Source organism: Coenobita brevimanus, chromosome 95, assembly GCF_032717465.1.
Source record: "Coenobita brevimanus isolate Jiangsu-jjx chromosome 95, ASM3271746v2, whole genome shotgun sequence".
Classification (NCBI taxonomy): Eukaryota; Metazoa; Arthropoda; class Malacostraca; order Decapoda; family Coenobitidae; genus Coenobita; species Coenobita brevimanus.
The window spans coordinates 33,242,196-33,253,517 of NC_137048.1; the positions used below are offsets into that span (position 1 = coordinate 33,242,196).

At 40.0% G+C, this 11,322-nt stretch overlaps 1 protein-coding gene across 1 annotated transcript; it reads left to right on the forward strand.

Moving 5' to 3' along the window:
• Nucleotides 1-3,202: 3,202 nt before the first annotated feature.
• On the forward strand, nt 3,203-4,083 carry LOC145413147 (uncharacterized). The gene has a single exon (XM_080282869.1). The coding sequence runs from the start codon at nt 3,311-3,313 to the stop codon at nt 4,049-4,051; it is 741 nt and encodes a 246-aa protein (XP_080138995.1). The 5' UTR covers nt 3,203-3,310; the 3' UTR covers nt 4,052-4,083.
• Nucleotides 4,084-11,322: the final 7,239 nt, after the last annotated feature.

Genomic DNA, 11,322 nt, shown 5'->3' on the forward strand with positions numbered 1-11,322 from the left:
TCAGATATTCATTCTTAGCTCTTTAGTGGAAAAGTTTCTAGAGAAGGGAAAGAAGTTGTATGCGGCTTTCATGGATTTGGAGAAAGCATATGACAGGGTGGATAGACAAGGATTGTGGAAAGTGTTAAGAATATATGGAGTAGATGGGAAGTTGTTGAATGCTGTGAAGAGTATGTACGATGGTGCGAAGGCTGCAGTGCGTGTGGATGGTGAACTAAGTGAATTTTTCTCTTTGAAAAGTTGGTTTGAAACAGGGATGTGTCATGTCTCCATGGTTGTTCAATCTGTACATGGATGGGGTAATAAAAGAGGTACAAGGTAGGGTAGTGGATGTTGGAGTGGCCCTGGTGAGAGAGGATAGTGTTTGGAAACTCCCTGTACTGTTGTTTGCAGATGATACTGTGTTGTTGAGTGAAGACGAAGGGGAGATGCAAGGCTTGGTGGATGAGTTTGGGAGAGTGTGTAAGAAATGGAATCTGAAGGTGAATGTAGGGAAGAGTAAAGTGATGGTCTTTGAGAGAGGTGAAGTCAGTGAATGTACAGCGAGGTTGGATGGTGAGGAATTGGCAAATGTGAGTACGTTTAAGTACTTGGGCAGTGTGATGAGTAAGGATGGAGGTTTGGAGGGTGAAGTGCTTGAAAGGGTACAGCAGGGAAGAAAGGTTGCTGGTTCTTTGAAAGCAGTGATAAGAAACAGGGAAGTGAGCATGGAAGTGAAAAAGTTACTACATGACAGTATTGTGATACCAACTCTGACGTACGGAAGTGAAGCTTGGACGTTGTTGGAAGGACACAAGTCAAGAGTGAGAGCAGTGGAAATGAGTTATTTAAGAGGAGCCTGTGGAGCCACAAGGAGAGACAGGCTGACGAATGAGGATATAAAGGAACGTTGTGGTGTTGATGTGGATGTGATAGGGAGCGTTATGAGGAACACACTGAGGTGGTTTGGCCATGTGGAGAGGATGGAGGGTGAAAGACTGATGAAGAGAGTGTATGTGAGTGAGGTGGAGGGGGGAAGAGGGAGGGGGAGGCCAAGGATGAGATGGAGGGATGGGGTGAAGAGGTATACGAGAGAGGGGGTGTGTGAGTTGGGAGCAGGGCAGTGAAATGGTGGGGGACAGGGCGACTTGGAGGCGATTTGTTTGTGGCCACCCCAAACAGGATTGAGGCGTCTGGCAATAGATAGATAGATAGACTATACATATGGTATTACAGTCTTGGAGATTCAGTACCTGTAAGTTTTTATACATTATTTTTGTGATTTTCTAGTTTGTAAGCCAGGCATTTATCATTCCTTCACTGATTTGTTGATATGCCATAGGCATAGAAACTTGTATTTCATTATATCATGTTATTGTTGACATACCTTTTCTCCTCATCGAGAGCAGCCTGTGTGTATATGCCGTGTGTAAGCTACAACTTCTGCGTCTCTGTACAGTTACAGTATAATACAAGCTTGGCAAGAAACAGGCTACCACTTGCTGAATAATACATCACGTTACCACTTGCTGAATAATGTAATGCAATATGCTACTACTTTTGTGTAGTGCTTAATTAGGGCAGGTAAATCTGTCAAGTATACTAAACAGATACTGGAAGAAAAATTTGCATATTCATAGTTTACCTTAATTTAGAGTTTGAAGTGTGAGTGTGCGAATTGCCCTGTGCCATTGTTTATTGCTGATCCACCCCTGAAATTCATATTTCATATGATGATTTATATGCACTTCACAGAAAATAACAAATCCTATTAATTATCGATAGTTAAATTTTAATCAATACAAAATCACACTGTTCATATACTGTCTGTGTATTTCGCTACACAAAAATCAAGACCACAATGAACGCGAATATAGTTCCAGCGCGGGAAGTAATTCGGAGATATCAGTTGCAGGCTGTTTGAGAAAACGGAGTATTTATTTAGTTATTATTATTTGTTTTTACGATGTGAACACTGATGAACGCATTTTAGATGTTTTTAGTGTCCCCCCCCCCCCAATACACCGCTTGTAATGGTGTTCGCTGTTGACCACCGAATGCCCACGGATATGCTTGTAAAACACCCAACAGGGAAAGCGTGCAGGTCGGTATGTTGCACATATCCTTAGTAGTTTACTGTAGTTCAGTGAATAACACGATTGGTGGTACCTAAGTTAAAAGACGCAAAGATTGAATTCATCTCAGTTAAATTGAAAACCTTCCCCTCAGAAACACAGGTTCATCCGGGAATTTTATAATACATGGTGACAGCTGTTTTGTCTGATTATGGAAGGACAGAGCGACCATTTCCTACATATAAATCTCACGATCTCGGATGTAAAGCTGTGTATAAAGGCTAGTGAAACAATAAATATTTCGAACTGCCATCTGGAGCTTCTATACACTGTGTATGGAGACCCGCTTTGGTGTTCCTCTTTGTTTAGAACCCCAATGGACTAGGAAAATCCTAGTATAACAGACATCCTTTCTCTTCATTCGTCTTCCGTGAAACTTTTTTCTGCAACATATCCACTTTACTCATTCCATTATATACATTCCTCAGTAATCTCATTTCCATTGCTCTTGCTCTTGATTTTTCTCTATCATTCAGTACCAGTCTCATACCTATGCGTTAATGTGGACAGTAACGACAGTGAAGTGTTTTGCCCCAAGGATCACCGCGACTACCTATTGAACTTTAATGTTTCTCCCTGGTGAAAGTAGTCTTTCTACCATGGCCTGTGTGTTCGCATAAAGGATACCGTGGTGGGTCTGTGGACCGAGCTAGGAGCTGACGAATCGCGGAATCACCCCACTCCCTTATCTACAACGAAAAAGTAATAGCTCCCCCCGCCCCTCCCTCCTTATTCGGTCATTACAAAATTTTAAAATCCTACCAGATTGTAGACCAAAACTTAATATTTACCATGTCATATTTTGTTGACAGTCAGGAAGTTTAATTTCCGCATTTTCAGCAGACTGGGACACTGTACCACACTGAAAGGTACATAGAGCACTTATACAACAAAAGGTGGTGGGAAACAATGTGCTTTCAAGTATAAATAAAGGCTTCTATAAACAACACACAATACCTCTACATACAGCACTGAATAAATCATTGCATTCTAGTAAAGGTCATATAACCTACCAGACTAGATTGAACCTGCGATCGCTACCGGCTGACGTTAACATAAACAAATAGCAGCTGACAGGAGTAGTGGCCAATATGGGAAAGTAAACGTCGATCTTCACTTTAACTCTGGCTTTGCAGGTCTATTTTGACTCTACATGTCTTCAAGGCCTGGAAGTGGGTGTATCAGAGCACAAGAACATGGCTTTGAAACGGTTGCTGTTGTCTTTTCCACTTCGAAGGCAGACTGTTATTGGAGCCCTACTGATAGCAACTGTTCTCTTCATTGTTTATCAGTTTACCTTTGTGGCCGAACTCAATGAATCATCGAAACAGCAGCACCGTGGAAGTACTGAAGTGAAAAGAAGCCATCAAAGTCAGCAAAAGGAACCAGGAGAAAACGGTAAACATAAACATGTTGAAAATAAACATTTCTTCAAGGATGTGAATGTCATGAGTAATGTTGACACAATGGAAAAAATGTTGGAGAAATATGAAGGAAATTTGAACAGAGTGAAGGCTAAGCAAGATGACATCATTAAGGAAAACCAGCACATGAAACATAAAGATTTAGATAAAAATAACATTGAAGACACAGGAAAGAAAGTTCACTCTGCTCAACAATTTGTATGTAAATCATCAGGGAAAGTAATATCCAGTGATAAGGTTAATGACGATTATTGTGACTGTCCAGAAGATGGTTCAGATGAGCCAAGAACAAATGCCTGCTCTAATGGAAAGTTTGTGTGCGTAAAACATTCAAAACAATACCCAAAGTCCATTCCATCTGCATGGGTTAATGATGGAGTTTGTGATTGTTGTGATGGATCAGATGAGTGGAAAATGAAGAAAATGGATGAAGGTCCTCCAGTTGAACTTCAGGGAAAAGTTGGACGATATCTGTCGCCTTGCCCAGATGTGTGCCCAGGAAAGATGAACTAAGTCTAAGCATTTCATTAGGAGACAATTTTCAGTGAGCCAGAGTCAATTTTGAGACAATCACAAAGTCTTCGACTGTCTTCTGTTGTTGTGTTTGGTCAGTTGTTCAAGAATCACAATTTATATACCGGTACTGAACCACATATTACATGTAATTTTGTACCAGCCATTTGGGATGTTGGTTACATTTACACACAGTAACTACTGACTATTGTTTTCAACATACTGTAGTTGTTAAAAAAAAAAAACACTTTATTTTTTTCAGTATATTAGCTTTTAATATAAAAATGGTAAATTTTTGGAAATATGCCCAGCTATCAGACTTTAATATGCTCATTACTAAGCAGAAGTGGCATAAATCACTTTCTCATCTATCACAGCCTTTTTATGTACTTATTACATAAGGAGGAAGGGAGAGATTATCTCTGTCAGTTATTGCATCTGCATTAAAATAAACAACCTAACCTAATTTAATTTTAATATAGGAGTGATACAGTGGACATAGCTAGGAGCTGGACAATCCCCTCCCCCCTCCAAATTTATTTACTAAATCGTTTCGTTTCGTTTTTAAAGGCTCCAACATGCTTGCGTGCGATGGCCTTGGTCACCTAATGGCAGCTCTCCATGCTGCACGATCCATTGCAGCCCTCTTGTTCAGTCCCTTAACCCAGAGGTCACACTTAATGACCTCGTCCTATGTCTTTCTCGGTCTACCCCTCATAACCCCACCCCCAATATTAACACTTCTTACCTTCCTCACCCAATTATCATCCCCCATCCTCTCCACATGTCCAAACCATCTCAATTTACCTCTCCTCATCACAGCACCAATACACTTCAGTCCCATCCTACCTTTCAACTCCTCCATCGTAAACCCAGCCCCCCCAGGACCTTGCACGCAGGGACGCACTACACATCAGTCTAATCATTGTCATTTCTGTATGTCTGAGCTGGTGAATATCCTCCTCTACTGCCCAGGTCTTACTACCATACAGCATTACACTCCTAACACATGCTGCATACAAAGACCCCTTAGGATGTAGGGAGTCCTCTCAGTGTAAGGGGAGGCAAGAGCTCCCTGAACTTCTTCCAACCACTTCTCATCCTAGCCACAGAGCTAGCTCCAGCCCCACCTCCAGCACACAACATGTTTCCCAAATAACAAAACTCGTCCACACACTCAAGAGATTCACCAGCAAGTTCAATCCTTTCACGCCTGACAATCTCCATCTGCTCTCCCCGACACGCTGTACACATAAAATCAGCATTATCTCGCAATCTACCTCTGATACCACTACATCTCTTGTGCACCCATTTATCACAAACACTGCACAAGATGGAATTACTGTACTTCCCACGCCCTTGTGGCAAACTGCACATGGCCACTCTCCCTCGTCTTTGACAGTACCGCCACCAACCCTAGATATCACTTTTGTTTTTTCTGCATTTACCCTTAAGCCCTTGTGCCCCATACCATCTCTCCACTCTTAAACCTTTCCTCCGCCTCCCTTTCGTTCTCTGCAATCAACACCAAATCATCAGCATACAACATCTCCAGTGGGAGTCCATTTCTAAAGTCACGTGAAAGGGCTTCAAGTACCATGATAAACAACATGGGACTCAAAACTGACCCTTGATACACACCAGCATTCATGGAAAACTCATCGCTCAAATCTCCATTCACTCTTACCTGGGTGAGAGCACCCACATACATAGCCATAACCACCCTAACCAGCCATTCCTCCAAACCAAGCTTTCTCATTGCCCATTTCACCACCTCTCTAGGGACTCTGTCAAAGGCCTTTTCCAAATCAACAAATCCAAATCAACAAAAACAAAATATAGATCAGTTCTCCTACCGATATATTTTTCCCGAAGTTGTCGAACAATGAATATGGCATCAGTGGTCCCCCTACCTAGCATAAACCCAAACTGCATCTCATCAATATTCACTCTTCCTCTATTCATACCTTCCAAAACTCTCTCCATTACCTTCATTATCTGATCTAAAAGCTTTATACCTCTATAATTTCCTCTTTCTAGGGCATCACCCTTCCCTTTATACACATTTACAGTTACATTTTTCAGCCAACCATCTGAGACAACACACTCATAAATATTCATATTTATCAGGTCAGTGACTAACCTCACCCCTATATCTCCTGAGGCCTTGAACATTTCAGCAGTCAACCCAGACACACCCGCTGCCTTCCCCACCTTCTTCCTGCCTATTGCCTCACTCACAGTAGCAGCATCAATCAAAGGTCAAGGACCAAACACTGGATTTGCTGACTCCAAACCTTCCCTGTCCCAGTCAAACTCCTCATTCAACAACCGGCTATAATGCTCTCTCCATGCATCTTTAGTATCCTCACTGTTCACCACTACTCTTCCTTCATCATTTTTCACACACTGCTCACCTACAATATCCTGATGATCCCTCTTCATCTGATTTGCCATCTTAAATAACATATTTTTCCTTTCCCCATGATTTAGGTTATCAAGTAAAAGTCTCTGTGACTCAGACTTCACCCTGTATACCTCTCCTCTAGCCCTACGCTTGGAAGCCAAGTATTCCTCCTTGCTACCACCCTTCTTCCATTCCTGGAAGAGCCTTCTTTTCTCCTTAACTGCAGCTTCTACACCCTCATTCCACCACCAAGTTACTTTATGTCTTGGTGATCCTCATGTCCAACCGCAAGTTACATCAGTAACTCTCAAGAGATTGTTTTTGAGGGCTCTGTACTGTTCATTAACACCTCTGTCTACAGCTCCCTGTTCAGTCACCACTCTCCTCATCTTGCTATTGAAGGCATCCTGCACTACTTGATTTTTCAGCTTCCATATTTTCCTCCTAGGTACATAAGTCCTCTTTTTCATCACTCGTTCTGTACAAAAAAATGCATTTGCAACGTGTGGAGAAAAGAAAATTTTAAAAACTGCATAAACTAAATGGCGAACATATTAATTTCAGTCTGTTAGTTACCTTAGGTGTAACATAGGAATAATATAATAAAAGCTGGGTAATCATCAAGGAGACATAGGAGCAATGCTATTTAAAAAAAAAAAAAAAAAAAAAAAAAAGATTCAGTGATTTTGTACAGGCATACAGAAATGCTTTTTTTTTTTTTTTTTTTTTTTTTTTTTTTAAGTATGATGGGGATCCAGCAGTATACAAGGAAAATATACAGTATTTATGGTATATGTAAGGGATAGAAGAGAATAAAGTATGTTGAATTTTTAAAATTTTTGTTATTTTTGGATAAATCAGCACGGATAATAATAATATTGTGTCAAAAATGGCACTCAAGGATGGCTCCATCTGTCTTCAGTCTACAAGATGGCATCTGTTTGTCTTCAGCGCTGTTGGGAATTGTAAAGAGAGACCACTTTTTAAAACTTAATGATCAGTTTAAAAAAAAAAAAAAAAAAAAAAAAAGCATCGAAACTTCAAAACGCACTTAAAATACTAAAAAAAAAAATCCAATGAAGGCCAGTAGTAAAGACAAAAATTATGAACACTGCAAAATAAGGTGATCCCATGTCTCCTTAAAAATTACCAAAAACTGGTGATGCTACTAAATTCTGTAGATGAGTTTATATATATATATATATATATATATATATATATATATATATATATATATATATATATATATATATATATATATATATATATATATATATATTGTGCTGAAAGGATCAGTGAAGGCTGTATGTAACTCCTCCACTTTGAAATACTGGTGTCTCCCCATATCCCAAACAAAATCATCTGAAGGGAGCAAGAATAAAATTTTAAATACAGTACATCACTGGAGTGAAGAAATAAAGAATTTAAATGTTGGCAATAAAGTTTATACTGTACAGTACATAGTACCAGAATATAGATTACTGTATGCTGCACATAATTTCACTGGGTGACATTATGTTGTTGTTTATAGCTGCTATATAGCCATACATATATATAGTGTTGGGGAAGTTTATGAAAAACGTTAGCTTCGTTAACTGTTAATCTGTTACTCTGTCAAGTAGCTCCAGTAAAGTTAATCCGTTAATTTCGTCGTCAAATTAACGGAAATTAACTGTTAATCCGCTAGTTTTTTTAAACGTTTACTTGGCTGATCACTTATTTGATAGTCCGCTAATCTGCTACTTGCTAATTTTTGTTTTTTACAAATGAAACTTGTTTTCCTTTATAAAAGACACCCTTAAAGCTAGAAAAGTTTTATTAATACCCCAAAATATTTTAAAAATACAGTTAGAATTCAGAATTAATAGAAATGCAATTGACTCAGTCTCTCAGTTAGGATATCACTACTCCTCCTCTACTTCTTTGAGTCATTCCTCACTGGCAGGTGCTTGTTCCCCTTCATAAACATCAACATATTGAAGCTCTCATCAGACAGCTTGGACTTCTTGGCTCTGATGATGTCCTTCCCCAGGGAGAACAGGCGCTCCACTGCAGCACCAGAAGGGACAGTTGTGTTATACCTGAAATTTTCTGACTGTCCAGTCTGTCCTGGCCAGTAAGTCTCATTTACAGACAACTGAGACAAAGGGATAGACTCTTGTGATATACTTGATTGAGTCACCATCACTATGAGTCAATGATCACTCCACAGTCCAAAGTTCTGTTGGCTTATAGTCACCATGACACTATCGATTTGACAGTTTAAATGACATCCCAGCTTGGCACGCTGCCAGCTGGCTGTCAGCTGCCCTGAAACATCTCAACACTGCAAGTCCCACCTACCTTGCCTTCCTACATGTGATGTTTGACATCTCATTTTTCAGCAATAATATTATTTATGTGGATAACAAGATTACCTATGTTGTTTCTGTCAGTCTCTATTGATTAAGGTATGGTATATGGGAGTTTGGGTTTGGGCCTAGAATGCATCTCTGGCTTTTCTTCAGTATCTTATGGAGAAAATTAATTTGATATCTGACATACTCGCTGACCAAACACTCCCACTGATACACAACACTGCTGGATATCGGACTAGGCGTGTACAATGGATTCTTATCACTAATGCAGTATCTGAGGAGCGTGACCCTCCTAGTGATTCTTGAAGGGATCAGTCCCCTCTCCCAAAAATAAAAACAATAAGAAATTGAGGAAAGTGAGTACTGTACATGGATTTCACAGAAATCAGCATACATACCATGAGACTATATATGCTGTTTCCATGCTCTCTCTGAATGCACAAGAAGAAACTGCTCATCTACTTTATTTTTTCTACATTATACTATAAACATGGCATTTATAGGTTCTGCTTTCTCAGTGCTAAATATAAAGAAGTTGGAGATGATAGAAAAATAAGAACCATGTAAAACAAATTATAGCTGCAACGACTTATGGCTATTATGGACTTGATTGCCACCCAACCTGTCCATCATAAAAGGAATTCACTGCATATGTACTGTACAGATAAACAATGAAATGGCTAAATGAAAGCAGTATGTCACAGCATCAAACATCCACTTTGGTACATCCAGTTACAGTACTTAACATCAAGAGGAGTAGACTGTTGGCTATCATGGCTACCACAAAACGACATATTTGTTATCATAAGAGTGAAATATTCTACAACTTTGGTTACTAGCCACACAATCATCACTCCCAGGCGAGAAATATTTGGCCATAAGGCAACAGTATCAAATTCCAAGCTCAGACTTTACTCTTGTTACAGATCGTACTACACATCAAAGATTTCTTTTTTCCCCAACAGGTACCAGCCACCACTGTGATGTAATGAGCTTAGTATAGCTTCCAGTCCATACAAAACATCAGGTGGATCATGGCTAACCTCAGTATGGGGATTCCTCAACAGGATGCATGGTATCAATAAACCCATAAACTGCAGTTTAAGGAATCAACTACTCTACTTCGCCCCATAAGAAGACGAAGAAAAAATCAGACTGAATTTTTGGTCATACTGCATTATGGAGAGTACAAAGAGGCATACAAATATAAATTTTTAATATATAGGTGCCAGCTGTACTGTTGCTGGTTGCCTATAGTTTTCAGCAGGGCAAAAAATATGTACATTTTATTTAATCAGAGACCAGTTATGTGGGCATGAGATGGAAGAGGGCATACTGAAACAATATCATCATCCGGACCTCCTTTCCCACCCTAGGGCAGGGTGAAGAGTAACAATGTCCAGACAGCCCAAATTTGCCCGCTCCAATAGGCCACGTTTCCATTCACTCATCACTTTAAGCCCCCAGGATCCTGGCTCTATCTGATACGCCAAAAACATTCACCACGTTCTGTACCTTCACATTAACATATCCAACAGAGTCAATCCGGACGCTGTCACATTAAAAAGAGGTGCCAAATCTCTGATAATGCGCTTCTCCTCACAATATTCATCAAGCCAGCTTGATCTCTTGTCAGTCCCCTAACCTCACCTACTTTCAAACAAACCTCTCTTCCTCACACACTCATCCACCATATCCCTCCACCTTCTCCTTGGCCTACCTGGCCTCCTTCCTCCTTCAAATTCATTCAGATATACTTTTTTCACCACTGTAGTGTTATCCATTCTCTCCACATGACCATACCATCTCAGTACACTCTCTTCAATTCTTGTGTCCACAGATTTCCTCACTCTACATCTTTCACAAATCACATTATTTCGTATCCTATCCACTCTCTGTACTTCACGTACATTCCTCAGCAGTCTCATCTGCACTGCTCTCACTCTTGACTTTTTATTTTCATGCTACATCATAGTCTTACATCCACTTGTTAAAGGTGGCACTCCTTCATGTAAGACTCGTGCAGCTGCAACACTCAAACCTCTATTTCTTATCAAGGCCTTCATTGCACCAGCTACTTTTCATCCCTGTGTCACTCTACTTTCCACTTCCTTTGCACATTTTCCTCTCTCTTCTGTCACTGAACCCAGGTATTTGAACTCTCTTACCAATTCCAATCTCTCTCCATTCACTGAAATATCGCACTGGGAGTCACCATCTCTCTCAATAACCATCTCTTTACTCTTTTCTACATTTACTTTCAAGGCATGATGCTCAGACATCAGCAAAACTCTGCACTTGTCTGGTATTTGCAAGTAGTATTGCACCATCAGCATACAACAAATCTGAGATATTCCATCCATTCATTACCACTGCCATCCCCCTCTCCATTACTCGTGGTTTTACTTCTTTCATCAGCCCATCCATATAAATATATATATATTGAACAACCATGAGGATATCACACAACTTTGTTACACGCCCACACCAATCGTGAACCATCCGCT